The 18,183-nt window shown below is 39.3% G+C and overlaps 1 protein-coding gene across 5 annotated transcripts in view; it reads left to right on the top strand.

The window, feature by feature from the left end:
• The window catches only part of fut1.L (fucosyltransferase 1 (H blood group) L homeolog), a 32,141-nt gene extending 19,458 nt beyond the window's left edge, over positions 1-12,683 (top strand). For 2 of the 5 annotated variants that reach the window (XM_041569636.1, XM_018226392.2), the window contains exons 2-3: positions 708-831; positions 11,307-12,683. In XM_041569636.1, coding sequence (XP_041425570.1) covers positions 11,363-12,433 — 1,071 coding nt within the window. In that variant the 5' untranslated portion in view covers positions 708-831; positions 11,307-11,362 and the 3' untranslated portion in view covers positions 12,434-12,683. Of the gene's footprint in view, positions 1-634; positions 832-11,306 lie in introns of all 5 variants that reach the window. The other 3 variants (XM_018226394.2, XM_018226393.2, XM_041569635.1) reach the window with 2 other exon arrangements.
• The last annotated feature ends 5,500 nt before the right edge of the window (positions 12,684-18,183 follow it).

Below are 18,183 nucleotides of genomic sequence, written 5' to 3'. Positions count from 1 at the left end.
GGCTGTACTCACACAGACACATGTATGCACCGAACGCAGGGGAAATGCGACATGCTGCGTCTCAACCTGCATTTGACAATTACATGCGTCTGTGTGAATACAGCCCCCTTAAGAATTATTGAGTGCGTCTACTCCTGCGCTCCCCTGTGGCTGAACAGAAGAAAGCGAAACGTAGGGTAGTGCAGGCAAAAACGGCCGTGTGAGTCCTAAAAAAGGAAGACCAATTGAATTTTCTTTGCGATTGGAGTTTCACCTTATCACAATCAGCCTCCTAATTAATTCTATTTAAGATAAAATATTCAAAGAGCAAAGGTTTTTTTTTTGCATTTTATCCCCTGCCCCCACATAGCTTTAAATTCCAAAATCATGTCACCATACATAATAATATTTACATTTATTTGATGAGAAAGTGGCCAGCAGATATTTATCCATCAGTTAAGAAAAAAAAAAAAAAAGAGAACGGAATTGGTTCAAACCAAAACCAATTCAGTATGTAAATGTGCCGAGAAGAGAGGCACAAAGCTGCAGTTACTGTACAGAAGATGTTGTCGTACATAATAAAAAATCAATGTTTTCTGATACATAATAAAAAGTCAATGTTTTCTGATACATAATAAAAAAACAATTTTCACAGAAGAAACCACCTATGACAAACAAAAAAACTAGAGAAACCAGAAAGACACTGACTTTCACCCTCCCCTCCCCAGTGTGATCCTGACTCCATTGTAAAGACTCCAATTAAATTGAATGCCAAATGCTCAACTTCATGGGCCCGGCCTTGTCTCCACTACATCCAGACTCAGAGACCTCTGCCGCCAACATCACTTCCAAGTGAGTTTTTAAGATATTCTTGTGAATAATGGTAGAGCCGTTGGGTAGCTACAACTGGAAGATCATATAATTCTAACAACAAAAAAAACGCAAGAAATTAAAAGGCAATTATACAATGATAATGATCAAGTGCCTAATTGTGTTTATTTATTTGCATGTGGCATTGTTACTGCAATTCTGAGCTGGATCTGGAGGGGGGATAGAGGGAAAGGTCCTCAGCTTTGCGACCAAATAAACTACAAATACCAGCATTCCCTGTCAGCAACAAATTGTAACTTTAATTGGAGTAAAATGTTCACCTCCACCAGAAAACCATTCACCTCCAGATGCACCTTGTCTGAACAACACCAGTTCTTTTTAAGCTGTTTATCGTAAAGCAATTTCACCCAACGCCGTCTTTCCTGAATAGATCAATAAATAATTTGATGAATAGGTTGATAAAGGGCCAAGTAAGGCCTGAAACTTCCAGAGATTTGGTGGCGATGTTTTAATTTAAATTAAGTTCCAAATTGGTGTTCATTGTACTCTAAATTTAAATGGAGACAGTCGGTACAGGTATGTGATCCGTTATGCAGAAAGCTCCAAATTATGGAAAGGCCGTCTCCCATAGACTCAATTTTATCCAAATAATCCAAATTTTTCAAAATAATTTCCTTTTTCGCTGTAATAATAAAAAAAGTAGATTGTACTTGATGCCAACTAAGATAGAATTCATCTTTATTGGAAACAAAACCAGCCTATTGGGTTTATTTAATGTTTACATGGTTTTCTAGAAGGTATGAAGATCTGAATTACCGTTATCAGGAAAACTCCAGGTCCGGTGCATTCTGCATAGCAGGCCCCGTGCATTCTGGATAGCAGGCCCCGCACATTCTGGATAGAAGGTTCCGCGCATTCTGCATAGCAGGTCTCGCGCCTTCTGCATAGCAGGTCCTGCGCATTCTGCATAGCAGGTCCCGCACATTCTGCATAGCAGGTCCCGCACATTCTGCATAGCAGGTCCCGCTCATTCTGCATAGCAGGTCCCGCGCATTCTGGATAGCAGGTCCCGTGCATTCTGCATAGCAGGCCCCGTGCATTCTGGATAGCAGGTCCTGTGCATTCTGGATAGCAGGTCCCGTGCATTCTGGATAGCAGGTGCCGTGAATTCTGGATAGCAGGTCCCATACCTGTACATCAGAAGCACTGCAGTGGCAATCTGGAAACTCAGTTCAATTCCAAAGTGGACACAAGTGAAACAGATGAACGGTGTCGTGAATCTATAGTTCTTTACTCCAATAATATTTCTTATTCCAATTTCGGTTTATTCCACTTTTGTGAATTACATTGAAAACTCACCAGGAACCCCGACAGTGTTCCCTATTCTACTTCCTCATAGAGTCTTCATTATCCAGTTTCAGAAAGTAATTGCTAGTTTGCAAAATGATTTTCAGCTTACCACGAGGAGCACACAAATGGTTTTGGAACCCTAAGACGTTGCAATTAGGATCTTGTTTATTTCTCCGGTGTGTCTTACTGCTAATGAGAGTAATTTGCAGCTCATCAGCAGACGGAGCACTGGAGCTTCTCTTGTTTATCATAAAGCCTGTTACTCATTTTGCTTTAGAAGTGGGTTAGAGCTTGAAAATAGCTTTTTTTTGTGTTGCTTCAAAATATAAAAGGGCCAGATTTATGTTGCAATAATTTTTTACATGTCAGTTCCGATTGATAGTAAAAATGAAACTTGCATTGTAAATATTTCCCCTTAGCAAAGAACAGAGTTTTGACCGCCTTTCAGCAGGAAATACCTTGAAAAGGTTCGTTGAAAGCTTTCCTGACTCAGAGAAACTGTTTCTATATACGTACATATGCACAGCTATGGGACCTGTTATCCAGAATGATCGGGACCTGGGTTTTTCCAGAGAACAGATCTTTCCATAATTTGGCTCTTCATACCTTAAGTCTAATAGAAAATCATGTAAACATTAAATAAACCCAATAGGCAGATTTTGCTTCCAATAAGGATTAATTATATCTTAGTTGGGATCAAGTACAAGCTACTGTTTTATTATTACAGAGAAAAAGGAAATCATTTCATGGATTATTTGGATAAAATAGTCTGTATTTCGGAGCCTTCTGGATAATGGGCTTACAGATAACTGATCCCATGCCTATATATATATATATATATATATATATATATATATATATATATATATATATAGATAGATAGATAGATAGATAGATAGATATACTGTATATATATATAGATAGATAGATAGATACACACACACAGTTTCCATCTGTGCAATGTAAATAAAGGATAATAAGTGAAGGACAACAAATCAGAGTTCTGTTGCAGTGCATTCCCCTCCCTTTTTCTAAGTATAACATATAAAATACAGCCTTTGTTGCCCATGGGAACTGCTGGTAATGCTCATCTCACGCTTTGTGTAGAAACCATGAGCTGTATGCGTTGAATACCTCCTTATTATAGAGAGTTGCTGCAGTTTAACTTAAAGGGGTCGTTCACCTTCCAACACTTTTTCCAGTTCAGTTGTTTTCAGATTGTTCACCAGAAATAAAGACTTTTTGCAATGACTTTCTACTTTCTAATTGTGATCGTTTTTCTAATACCGAAGTGTAAAATTCAATTTTTCACCTTCTAAAGCAGCTCCGGAGAGGGGTCGCCGACCCTTTACCTGTTCTAAATTGATACATTTAGTTGATCCATTTGTAAACTTTGTCCCTGCTGAGCAGCTGTTAGAATTGATACAATAGTTGCTAATAGTCCAAAGCTACTGCTGAGAAATGGATCAACTAATTGTATCAACGAATGTCTCCAATTGTAACAGTTCAGATGCTCCTGGATCACTGAGCTGCCAGACTGAAAAAACTAGAGACACGAACATTAAACTTTTTCACTTTTGTAAAAAAAAACAGTAAAAACTAAAAGATGGAAAGAAAATGAAAAAAAGTCTTTATTTCTGGTGAATAATCTGAAACCAACTGAACTGAAAAAAAAAGTGTTTGGAAGGTGAGCAACCCCTTTAATGTGGTGTGAGTTTGGGGTTCTTGGATGAGCTTAAACAGGTTGGAAGTGGATGCCAGATAGTGATGTACGGGCCGAGCCAACCTTGCATGCTTCTTCACGGGTGGTGGGTGCAGGTTGAGCGCTTCTCCTGCTCTCCCCGCCCACCACCGTCAAATGCCCTGCCCCTTTTGTGACATCGTCACGGGATGGGTCGGCGCGGGTCTATAAAAGCAAACCGGAATCGCGGATGCGGGCAGGCACGGGTTTACGGAGGGCGGGTTAGGGTTTTGGGAAATCCCAAACAGCACATCACTAGTGCCAGAATGAAATGTTGTTATATTCTCCAATTCATGGACCTGAAATGGGGGCGAGGTTTAGCCAAATGTAGGTGAAGTGGTGCATGGATAGGGTGGTTTAGGGACAGGGAATATAATATCTAATCAGGAATCTTAAGGATCATCATCTTTGGCTCCACAAAAATTAGCAGTCCAAGACCACTTAACTTGATCCTAGTGCTGGTATTTATAAACCTTGTGCATTTCGACTGTGCTAAAACTATGACTCTCAGGGGGTTATTTACTAAAACTCAAATTTATCTGTTTTTTTTTATTGGGACAGAAACATTTAGAGATTTATTATACTGCAAAAAAGCCTAAATCTGAAAATCCACCATCTCTCACCTGTTGAGGTTCTGTATAACTTCAATTTGAAGTTATTGTGGTCTGTGCTGGGTTTAGCCCGAAAATCCAACTTCATCTGTGTTTTTGGGCAAAAACTCGAAATCTACTGGTTGGGGGGAAAAAGCCTGAGCTATTCAGGTTTTCCCTTGATTTTATTGAGTTTTTCTGAGATCCGATTAATTTTGGGTTATTTTATTAATAAATAAGGTCAAATCGAGCATGGGAGTTTGATCGTTGTTTCTTTTAATAAAATATGATACATTTGGATTTTAGTAAATAACCTCCTCAGTACACTTCCAGCCTGCTCAATCCCAAAGTCTGCACCCAAAAATGGGCGGAATTTACATGAAAGTATTGAAGGTTTGGGGTATATTAGGGTGTGTCTGGAGTGGAGTATGATCCTGTAATGATCATCAACGTGGCCTTCTGTGCCAGTTTTTCATTTTTAAGCACAGGTATGGGGTCTATTTTCCGGAATGTTTGGGACCTGGGATTTTCTGGATAAGGATCTTTCCATAATTTGAGTCTCCACACCTTAAATCTGCTATTAAAAAATAAATAAGCCCAAAAGGATAGTTTTGCCTCCAATAAGGATTAATTATATCTTCGTTGGGATCAAGTACAAGCTACTGTTTTATTATTACAGAGAAATCATTTTATGGATAATTTGGATAAAATAGTCTGGATTTCGGAGCCTTCTGGATAATGGGCTTACAGATAACTGATCCCATACCTGTATGTATGTGTATGTATGTATATATACATCTGGTTGTCATCAGGTGCCATTTAATTCTGGTTTGTAGATAAGGGATCCTGTGTGTTAGAGTTAGCTATGCTATTGTCGGTAAAGAAAATTGAATCCTAATATCCTAATATCTAGTCAATGACCCCCTTTTTGAAAGCTGGAAAGTGTCAGAAGAAAAAAAACAAAATAATTAAAAAACTACCGGGGGAGCAGGGGGTGCAATTGGGCCAGGGCCCGCACCCCCGCAGGGCCCCCCGGCAGTTACGCTGGCTGGAGTCGGCTGCAGCGCCGCACGGACGAGGGTGGGGGGCGGGGCCCGGTTGCACGGCCTGCACCAGGGCCCGCCCCCACCTAGTTCCGTCACTGCATATTAGAATTTAGCCTAAAGTTGAACCTTTTAGCCTTTAAGTCTACTAGAAAATCATCTAAATATTAAATAAAGCAAATTAGGCTGGTTTTCTTCCAATAAGAATTAATTATATCTTAGTTGGGATCAAGTACAAGGCACCTGTATCCCAAACCTGTTTTATTTAAAACAAAAAGTTTCTGCACTGATAAAAAAAAAAAGTAGACAAACCGTAGTTTTCCCTGTACCCAGAATCAGTGGGAGGTAATGTTCAGTCACACCTCAGCATTACATGAGAGCTATGAGAATAATCCAGTACAAGTCATGACTCACGAGTCTCTCTCAAGGTATTCCCTGGCACAATATACACCCTAGTGTAATTGCCACTATTTATTACCCATGCAGAGATAGCCTGGAGCCCCAAGTAAATCTAATAGATGTAGATTTGTTTTATTCAAACATTCTTAAAGAGCAATAAAACATAAAACTAACGTGCTGTGGATTGTTGCTGCCTTATATACTCTGGTAACTGCAATATAATGGGGATAGTTTGCCATTAAATTGTGTGAGATCATAAAACAATATGCAGTTGGTCTTCGTTCCTGTGTCTTTTTAATTATTCATAAAAAAAAAGTTGCCCAGCGGTCAGTCTTGAAACTGCCACCTGGTTGCTTGGCTTTAATTACAGTTACAATGGGAGATGAGCCGTAGCAGGGCTGAACAATAGTAATAAGCAACATTAAAAAAATAGTAGTAACGGTTAAAATCGATTTATATTCTGTGGTTGCTGGGGTCGGTGACCCCTGGAAATTTCAGTTGCAGGCAAGGTACAGGCAGAAGAGAAAGAAATTAGAAATGAAGACCAAATTAAAAGTTGCTTAAAATGGGTCTATCTATAGCATTCTAAAAATAAATTCAGTTCTAGGATCTATTATGCAGAATGCTCGGGACATGTGGTTTTCTGGATAAGGGATTCTTTTGTAATTTGGCTCTCTGTGTATTAGCTTATGATGGAGTCTATAGGAGATGGCCTTCCTCTAATTTGGAGATTTCTGGATAATGGGTGTCCGCAAATGAGATCCTGGGTCCGCAAATGAAATAGTTCGATTTCGAATGTTTTTTTTGGCTACTTTGACCATCGAATTGGCTACTTCAACCTTCGACTACGACGTTCGACTTCGAATCGAACGATTCGAACTAAAAATCGTTCGAATATTTGACTATTCGATAATCGAAGTACTGTCTCTTTAAAAATTTCTTCAACCCCCTAGTTCGCCACCTAAAACCTACCGAGGCCAATGTTAGCCTATGGGGAAGGTCCCCATAGGCTTGCTAACACTTTTCTGATCGCAGTATAATCCTTCGATCAATGGATTGAAATCCTTCGAATCATTCGATTCGAAGGATTTAATCGTTCGATCGAACGAATTGCGCAAAATCCTTCGACTTAGATATTCGACGTTGAAGGATTTTAATTCGGCAGTCGAATATCGAGGGTTAATTAACCCTCGATATTCAACCCTAGGTAAATGTGCCCCTAAATGTCTGCATCATATAAGCAACATTCTTGTTCATTAGTTCTGCACCAGCAGAACCTGCCTAACTACTGTCCCACTACTGACTAACTACTGACTAACTAATCTCCGGCTAATGTCCCACTGGGCAATTTTGGACTAACTAATCCACAACTACTGACAAACTAATCCCCCAACTACTGCCCAACTAATCCCACAACTGCTACCCAACTATTGACTAATCAATCCCCAACTACTGCCCAATTATTGACTAACCCAGCTACTGCCCAACTAATCCCCAACTGCTGCCCAACTACTGACTAACTAATCCCCAACTACTGCCCAACTAATCCTGAACTACTGCCCAATTATTGACTAACTAATCACCAACTACTGCCCAATTATTGACTAACTAATCACCAACTACTGCCCAATTATTGACTAACTAATCACCAACTACTGCTCAATTATTGACTAACGAATCCCCAACTACTGCCCAATTATTGATTAACCCCCGATTACTGCCCAACTAATCCCCATCTGCTGTCCAATTATTGACTAACTACTCTCCATGCAATTTACAGAAACCTTGTTTTTTTTTATTTTTAAGGACATGAACTTCCTGTTCATTCTTCCTGTCTGTAACATCACATCTCATTGGTTAGTCATTTATTGAAAATAAAACACATGTTGATGGTAACATAAAGCTGTACAATTTGGCCCATATTGGGACTGTAATATAAATAAGTTGCACATGTAAAACACAGATGGAGGTTTGAAAGCTACACTGAAGAAAGAGAGTTTTTTTTTAAAAGTATTCCCAAATATTTTGTGGTTTAAAGGGGATCACCACCCAAAACTGTAATGAAAGAAAAGCAGCTTTCTAAAATAAACTCATTTCAAAAATGTTTAGTTGCTTTCTGTTATGTTAAATGTAATGTTCTAGTTAATTCTAGGCATGGATTGTTTTGCTTACAAAGCCTTATTTATCTACACTCTACAACTCTGTTTATTACAGGGAATAATGACTTATTTTCCCCACTGAAACTGCCCCAGTGAGTGAATTATAAAGAAAGTATTGGCGAGTATTTACATGAATATCTACTTGATCTGCAGAACAACCAATGCCCAACATCACTTCCTTTGAACTCAGGGAGGGGGGGTGTTTTGCCGCTACAGAAATGGTGTTGACAAAATAGAATCACATTTACAAAATAACAGAAAAACACAAAAGCGGTTGAAGTTGCAGAGAAAAACTCCCAGTGGGATTTCTAAACTAAAAGGCCCATTTTTTTAAAGGTTGAATTTTAGTGATATGGGAACTTTTTGAACTCATTTTCTTTAAAACCACAAATGCCATGAACGTTATATAAATATAAAAAGTATGAGGGAAAAAAGTGCTGAACAATCAAAAAAAAAATATGAATTTATCTAAAAACTATAAAAATTTGGAGTTTTTCGTACAACTCCTAATAAAAAAAAAATCCAGATATTCTGTGTGTAGTGATGAGCGAATTTGTCCCGTTACACGAAACTGTGATTTTGACACCGGCATCAATTCGCCGGCGTCAAAATGGGCGCCGTTGATGGCGTTGAAAAAACGTTGATGCTGGTGTTGAAACCATCACCAGCTTCAAAATTTTTCCAACGTGAATTTATTAGCTGGCGATGAAACGGGCAAATTCGCAGCGAATTCGTGCCTGGCGAATAAATTTGCCCATCACTAACTGTGTGTTCTGGTAACATTGGCCACCTATCAGCCCAGATTTAAACACTGGATATATACTTATACCAATACAGGTATGGGATTAGTTATCCAGAAAACCCTTATCTAGAAAGCTCCAAATTACAGGAAGACCACATCCCATAGACTATATTTTAATCAAATAATTAAAAAAAAATGTATTTAATGATTTCCTTCCCTAGGACCAGTCTGGAATCTGTTGTTTTAAAAACCCATTGTCCAGAAAGCTCCAAATTATGGCAAAGTTGTCTCCCATAGACTAGCGATTGGCGAATTTCTCCTGTTTTGCAAAAAAAATGTGTGAATTTCCTGCAAAACGGCGAAAAATGTATGGAAAAATCATAAAATCAAAACATTTACGACGCAATTCTGAAAAGTCGCTCGCGTCAATTTTGACGATGGCGTTAAAGTCAATGGGCGTCCGAATAGTGTTGACGTGTGGCGATTTTGACGCAATCGAAATTCTTTGACACCAGTGAATTTTTGCGGGAGATTAACGAATTTATTCACCGGCGGCGAAACGCTGGAATTCGCGTCAGGCAAATTTATTTGCCCATCACCACCATAGACTCCATTATAATCAAATAATCAAAATTTTTATTCTTATTTCCTTTTTCTGTGTAATAATTATTAGAGGCAAAACAATCTTACTGGGTTTAATTAATGTTTAAATAATTTTTTAGTAGACTTAAGGTACGGAGATCCAAATTATGAACAGACCCCTTATCTGGAAAACCTCTGGTATTGGGGGCCATAATATTGTTGAAGGTGGCTTCCAAATCTGGCATTTACAGTAAGGATGATTAGGGGGCATATTTATCAAGGGTTGAATTTCGAATTTAAAAAACTACGAAATTCAAATTCAAAAAGACCAACCGAAATTAAGTCAAAGTTTTTTTTGGTCGAATAGGTCAGTTTCCGATCAACTCTGTCAGTATTCGGCCGAATTTGAATCGTACTAATCGAAGGAATAGCGCATTCGATCAAATTAGATTCAAAGTTTTTCCAAAAAAACCTTCAATTTTTCAAAATCCACCCATTGACTCCAAATTCGGCAGGTTTTAGATGGCGAATGGTTGAAGTTGAATGTTTAAAGGGACAGTACATGATACATTTCGATATTCAAATTTTTTTTTTAAATTTCAAATTTGAATCAAATTTGGACTATTCCCTAGTCGAAGTACACAAAAAATAGCTTGAAATTTGAATTTTTTTTCATTTGAAAATTCATCTTGACCTTTGATAAATCTGCCCCTTAGTGTAGGTTTCTAATAGCACATACAGCTTGCATTGTAATATACTGATCTGTATGGGTTATGTTTCTTCAAAGGAATAGCAACATCAAAAAAATAAAAACATTTTAAAGTAATTCAAATATAATGTACTATTACTATGCATTGGTAAAAGGTATGTGGATGCTTTAGAAAAACAACTACAGTTGATGTAAATAGCCATTTAAGCTAAAAAGGAGAACAGGCACAGGATACTTAGCAGATAACAGATATGCGCTGTAATAGAATACAATGGGATTCTACGGTGTGCATCTGGTATCTACTACGTAACCTGTGCTTTGAATGGCTACACAGCAGCTTGTTTATATAAACTATAGTAGTGTTTATAAAGCAAACCCACCAGTTGTACCAGTGCATTAAACAGTACATTATATTTTCATTACTTTAAGACACTTTTTTGGGTTTTACTGTTTCTTTAAGGCTTCCAGATGGAGCCAAGTTGAGTTGCAGATATGAACTTAGGGAAACTTCTAGAAGTGCAATCAGTGCATGACAATCGCTTGTTTTTGCTCTGGGTGAAAACTCAATATTTTGTGTTTACTAAAACCATACCAAATCATCAAATCTTCCCGGTTTTGCTTCATTTTTACTTAGTATGTGATCCTATGTTCTGTATTAGGAACTGAATGGCAGAACTGTTTTCTTTTCCCATGCATCTCCCTCTTGCTTCTGTTTCCATGCCCATGCATCTCCCTCTTGCTTCTGTTTCCATGCCCATGCATCTTCCTCTTGCTTCTCTTTCCATGCCCATGCATCTCCCTCTTGCTTCTGTTTCCATGCCCATGCATCTCCCTCTTGCTTCTGTTTCCATGCCCATGCATCTCCCTCTTGCTTCTCTTTCCATGCCCATGCATCTCCCTCTTGCTTCTGTTTCCATGCCCATGCATCTCCCTCTTGCTTCTCTTTCCATGCCCATGCATCTCCCTCTTGCTTCTGTTCCCATGCCCATGCAGCTCCCTTTTGCTTCTGTTCCCATGCCCAGACCCGTATTCAAGAATGATAAGGAGAAACCTTTTACTGGCTGTGGTACACTGCAGCACATAAGTCTCATTTTCCTCATTCCTCCTCATGTTGTTTGAATATGGAATGCTATGTCTATTCAGTATGTGCAAATTAACCTCACGTTTCTGTTTCATGGCAGGTGGCATTGCTTCATCTAATCAACCCTAAGACTCATAATCAAGATCTTGATGAAGCATGGAAATGGCCAACAAAAAAAGGATGATGCTTTTTCTGACTGTAACCATCTTATCCCTTGTTGTCTTCTTGGCACTCTATAAACTGCAGTTTCAAATCCAGTTTTTGTCGTTCTCACCTGAGTTTCCTTTACCCTTCATGTGCCTTGATAAGTCTAATCGAGCCAAGAAAGAGGGTCTGAGTGCATCGAGCGATACAGAACAGGATAGTAAATGTGTTGAGGAAGGGATATGGACTATTAAACCTGATGGGAGACTGGGCAATCAGATGGGAGAGTATGCCACCTTGTATGCTCTGGCCAAAGCCAATGGCTACCAGCCCTACATCCTCACTGAAATGCATGATAACTTGGCATCTATATTTAAAATCACACTCCCTGTTTTACACAGTCATGTGGCCAGTTATGTGCCTTTTAAAGAGTACTGGATCCATGACTGGATGTCCGAAGAGTACAATCATATTGATGAGAAGTTTTTGAAATTTACTGGGTACCCCTGCTCATGGACATTTTATCACCACCTGCATGATGAGATCCTCAGAGAGTTCACTATTCACAACCACCTGAAAAATGAGGCCAACCAAATATTACACAGCATTAAAGGTCAACGGAAAAAAACAACCTTCATAGCGATCCATGTGCGGAGAGGAGATTATGTCAATGTCATGCCCAAAGTTTGGAAAGGTGTGATTGGAGACAAGGCTTACTTGGACAAGGCCATGGATTATTTCCGTAAGAAGTACCCAGAGTCTGTCTTTGTGGTGGCCAGCAATGGGATGGATTGGTGCAAAGAAAATATAGACAATTCCAAGGGGGATGTGTATTTCTCAGGGGATGGAAATGAGTCAACTCCAGGCAAAGACTTTGCTCTCTTGGCCAGCTGTAACCACACAATAATGACTATTGGCACTTTTGGCTTCTGGGTAAGTTACTTAGTTGGGGGAGAAACCATATACCTCACCAATTTCACCTTGCCGGAATCGGAATTCCTCAAACTGTTTCACTATGATGCGGCTTTCCTGCCTGAGTGGAAAGGGATTCCTGCAGATCTTTCGCCTCTCAGTAATTTATAATAGGCAATGCCAAATTTGCCGTGCCGTGGAGCGGTGCCTGTAAATGTTAAACTGTACATGTTTACCCTGGAGGGAAAACCATTTGAACTGATGTTGATTTGTGTCCAACTGTGAAGAATTGTGACTTATTTATTTACAAGTTTTCTGCTAAATGATGATAACAATGTTTATTGTAAGACCACCAAGGGTGGCAGGCAGAACTGCACTTTGTTGAATTACTTGACGAGAAGATATAATTCCGTTTACAGAATGTATGTGTCTCTGGTTGTTCTTCCTTTGGTTAAAAAACAAAAAGAAACTGATAGTATATTAAACCCACAAATAGTAGAAAGTAGTCTCATAGGGTCCATCATTAAATAGATACCTGATGAAGAAGGGTCTATTGACCTGAGTTTAGGAGCAGCTGAATGTATGGACATATAGAGATGGTGCCTATAGTAACAGTGGGATAATAGTCTCTGGGAAGGGAGTGTGACTGTGGGATAGCAGGTATAGTAGGGAGAGATGGTGGCTATAGTAACAGTGGGATAATAGTCTCTGGGAAGGGAGTGTGACTGTGGGATAGCAGGTATAGTAGGGAGAGATGGTGCCTATAGTAACAGTGGGATAATAGTCTCTGGGAAGGGAGTGTGACTGTGGGATAGCAGGTATAGTAGGGAGAGATGGTGCCTATAGTAACAGTGGATAATAGTCTCTGGGAAGGGAGTGTGACTGTGGGATAGCAGATATAGTAGGGAGAGATGGTGCCTATAGTAACAGTGGGATAATAGTCTCTGGGAAGGGAGTGTGACTGTGGGATAGCAGGTATAGTAGGGAGAGATGGTGCCTATAGTAACAGTGGGATAATAGTCTCTGGGAAGGACGTTTGACTGTGGGATAGCAGGTATAGTAGGGAGAGATGGTGCCTATAGTAACAGTGGGATAATAGTCTCTGGGAAGGGAGTGTGACTGTGGGATAGCAGGTATAGTAGGGAGGGATGGTGCCTATAATAAAAGTAACACATAAAGGTTGATAGAGAGAACTGGCAGATGTAGCTCAGGTTGGACTGCTCTATCAAGTAAGAGGATCTCCTGGTAGGTCAAGCCCTAGTGGACACCTTCAGCTGTTACTTATTTCCTCCATGAGTCTATATGACACTATTTAACACTGTTGTAGTGATGGGCGAATTTATTCGCCAGACGCGAATTAGCGGCGAATTTGCGCGATTCGCCGCCAGCGAATAAATTCGCGAAACACCCGTGAAAAATCTCGGAAAAAATTCGCCAGCGGCAAAAAAACATTTTCCGAAAAAACGGGCGCCAGCGTCAAAAACGGGCGCCGGCGTCAAAAACGGGCACCGGCGCCGAAAAAATGGGCGCCGGCGTCATAAACAGGCGCCGGCATCAAAAACGAGACGCCGGCGCCGTTTCGCGAATTTTTCGCCGGCGAAATTCGCTAATTTTTCAGCGAAACGACGCAAATTCGCCCATCACTACACTGTTGTTGTGAGACACAGAGTCAAGTTCTATGGTGGGCCCTAAAAGACACAGAGTCCAACATCTTAACAAAGTCTGTTGTAAAGACAACCCTGCATGCCATTCCAAAAGGATACCATTATTAAAATACTGATGTTTGCAGGACTTGGCACTAAGTGCCCTTTTCTGGGTTGTTTGAGAATAACCCTCCATTCCTAAAACATAGTAAACATAGTAAGACTTCCCTTATATGACATTGACTGTGTAACAGTGTATAGGGGGGAGTTTAGATAAAAAATACATACTAGCACTAAAATGCATTGTTGGCCGTGGTGGAGGTGGAAGTCATTCTACTGAAAGATATTCTTCCAATGTTTTTCATCATTTATTGTTTAGTTTTTTTTCTTTTTAGATGATCTTGTCTGTTCTGCAGCCCTTTCTTTTGGCATTTAGACATCTACCTAATCAGTAGCATTGCCAACAAACTGCGGCTAGAATGACAGACTGGTAGATGAATAGGAGAGGGCCTGAATGCATCCAGAAATGGCTCGTAGCCAATGGGGCTCATTTATAAACACTGGGCAGTAAGTAACCCATGGCAACCCAATCAGAGGCCTGCTTTCATTGTTCAACCAGCAGCTGGCTGAAAAAAGACACTCACTGATTGGCTGCTCACTGCCCAGGTGCAAATTTGCCCAGTGTTTATAAATGAGCCCCAATCAGTCTACTTTGTGGTTGTTGAGGACACTAACTTGGAGCTGACCATATACTAATAGATCTGCTCATTTGTCAAGGTCATCTAACGAGCCCTAACGATCTTAATGAGGCCCTCTATGTGCTAAACCAGGCTGAGTCTATGATCATATCCTAATATAGGTTTATGGAGACCCTATGGAAGCATCAATGTTGTCCTTGCATGATGGACCTTTTAAATATATATATATATATATATATATAGCCACTTCTTAGCCAGATATTTGTCAGGCATCAGGAGGTACACTTGAAAATCTTTAAAGCCGAAAAAGCAATTAAGGGTAGATATGCTATGCAAAAGTACAGACCAATTGCAAGGATTGCTTCGACTTTTACTGAAAGTACCCCTTTAAGTTATGGAGCAGGAAATGGCCGGTTTATTAAATATGAATTTCATACTACAGGTATGGGATCTGTTATCCGGACATCCGTTATCCGAAAAGCTCTGAATTACGGAAAGGCCATCTCCCATAGACTCCATTTTATCCAAATAATCCAAATTTTTAAGACTGATTTCTTTGTTCTCTGTAATAATAAATCAGTATCTTGCACTTAATCCTGAATAAGATATAATTAATCTTTATTGGAAGCAAAACCAGCCTATTGGATTTATTTAATGTTTAAATGATTTTCTAGTAGACTTAAGGTATGAAGAACCAAATAACAGAAAGATCTGTTATCCGGAAAGCCCCAGGTCCAAAACATTCTGAATAACCATCCCATACCTGTACCTGTTATTAAAGGGATCCTGTCATCAGAAAACATGTTTTTTTCAAAATGCATCAGTTAATAGTGCTACTCCAGCAGAATTCTGCACTGAAATCCATTTCTCAAAAGAGCAAACAGATATTTTTATATTCACTTTTGAAATCTGACATGGGGCTAGACATTTTGTCAATTTCCCAGCTGCCCCAGGTCATGTGAGAGAGAAATGTGGGAGAGAAATGCTTTCTGGCAGGCTGCTGTTTTTCCTTCTCAATGTAACTGAATGTGTCTCAGTGGGACATGGGTTTTTACTATTGAGTGTTGTTCTTAGATCTACCAGGGAGCTGTTATCGTGTGTTAGGGAGCTGTTATCTGGTTACCTTCCCATTGTTCTTTTGTTTGGCTGCTGGGGGGGAAAGGGAGGGGTGATATCACTCCAACTTGCAGTACAGCAGTAAAGAGTGATTGAAGTTTATCAGAGCACAAGTCACATGACTTGGGGCAACTGGGAAATTGACAATATGTCTAGACAATATGTCTAGCATGTCAGATTTCAAAATTGAATATAAAAAAATCTGTTTGCTCTTTTGAGAAATGGATTTCAGTGCAGAATTCTGCTGGAGCTGCACTATTAACTGATTCATTTTGAAAAAAAATTTTTTCCCATGACAGTATCCCTTTAAGGCCAGGACATTTGGTAAACAGGGAACTGCTTGCACTATTTCATTCAATCAGGGACTTACTGAAGTATGATTGGTCAACCTGAGGACTTTTGGGACCTGCGGTTCAGCATTCCTATTGGTAACCAGGTTATTCTCATAAATGCACTGGAAATATTACAAAGCTACTAAAGCTTGTTCTTGTGTGAGGGCAAATAGCATTGTTTTTATGTATGTACAGTAAAAGATTTAACTGCTTTAGTATTACTTGTGTGTAGAGAAATTCCTGTTACGTGTAAAGGACCTGTTATCCAGAAAGCTCTGAATTAATCATTTTAATTTTAATAAAATAATTCACATTTTTGAAAATGATTTCCTTTTTATCTGTAATAATAAAACAGCCCCTTGTACTTGATCCCAACTAAGATATAATTAGTCCTTATTGGAAGCAAAACCAGCCTATTGGGTCTATTTAATGATTCAATTATTTTTTAGTAGATGAAGTATGAAGATCCACATTACAGAAAGATCCATTATCTGGAAAACCCCAGGTCCCGAGCATTCTGGATAACAGGTCTCCTACCTGTAGTACTATATTACAAAGCCGCTATTTTGTGTAGGTTGTTTTGGATATAAGAATGGTCATTGCCTTACTTGAATGAACTCCAATCTGGGAATGAACTTTAATCTGGGACTAAAATCAGCAGCTACGTATGTCTTATTGATCTAATGCAATAACACTAATACAGCCAAATTCTGATTGGTTGCTATGGGTTACAGTGCCAGAGGCAAATTATCTTACTCATATTGTTTATATTCACTGCATTCCTTGCCGTGAGTGAATTTTTAGGAGCCATAGAGTTAAATCTGTGCGTCTAATGGTCTTTATAAACAATATGGCAGCCAACGGGAATGGACTTGTATTGGGTTCCTCCTTAAGTCAATAGCTGACACTCGTATCTAGTAGAAGTAAATCTAGAGCAACTGAACTTGTTGAGTAATTATTGAAGGACTTGTTGAGTAATCATCAAAGACGTTTCACTACTTATTGAAATGTTGAACTGAAGAAGCTGCTCAGATGAGTAGTGAAACATTTTCGATGATTACTCAACAAATCCTTCAATAATTACTCAACAAGTCCTTCAATGGTTACTCAACAAGTCCAGTTGCTCTCAATTTACTTCTACTAGATATACCATGACCTGGATGAATGAAGACCTTCATAAACATCTGACACTCTTGTTCTTTGGCTCCTCTGGGAATAATACAGTATATTTTCCATGTGTTTTATGTTTATATTGTGTATGTGTACAACAATCCCAGCTTGAGGGTCATTTGTGTTTTCTCTTCAGTGAATTGGATGCAACCAGCAGAGACCTCATTAGTTGTGATCAGACCCCGCATGTTTGCTCAAAGTTCCATCTGTATCTAGAAAAGAGCTGCTGTATCACTTCCTAGAGCCAAGAGCTTACAATGCTGCCCCCCCCCCACACACACATAACTTCTGGTTTCTTCCAGTCTGGTGTGTCTTCAGGGTGATGGTGCTCCTTTAGATTTCTCTTCTCCCTGCACAGTTGCACTTGGATTGTGTTCTCTCTGAGGCAGATGTTCCTGACTTCCAAAACTATTTGGCATTCTTGGAACTTGTGTGGGCTTTAATTTCCTATAGATCAGCTCTGCAAGTGGAATTGACCCAGGTCGGTCAGCAAATAAAGCAGAAGAACCCCCAGCCTTACTCTCTGTAATCCCCTTAAAGGGAAACTTTACCCGCAAAATGAATATTTAAGGAACAGTTCATATCATATTAAGTAGCATTTTAAAGAATCTTACTAAACTGGTCTATATATTTTGCCTTGAACCCCCCTTTTGTGATGGTCTGTGTGCTGCCTCAGAGATCACCTGACCAGAAATACTACAACTCTAACTGTAACAGGAAGCAGTGTGGAAGCAAAAGACTGAACTCTGTCTGTTTATTGGCTCATGTGACCTAACATGTATGGTTTGTTTGTGTGCACCGTGAATCCTACGATCCCTTATTTTTTAAAATGGCAGTTTTCTATTTATGATTACCCAATGGCACATATTACTAAAAAAGTATATTATTATGAAAATGGTTTATTTACATGAAGCAGAGTTTTACATGTGAGCTGTTTTATGCAATATCTTTTTATAGAGACC

This window comes from Xenopus laevis, chromosome 7L (genome assembly GCF_017654675.1).
Source record: "Xenopus laevis strain J_2021 chromosome 7L, Xenopus_laevis_v10.1, whole genome shotgun sequence".
NCBI lineage: Eukaryota > Metazoa > Chordata > Amphibia > Anura > Pipidae > Xenopus > Xenopus laevis.
This window is presented reverse-complemented; position numbering and strand designations above follow the sequence as displayed.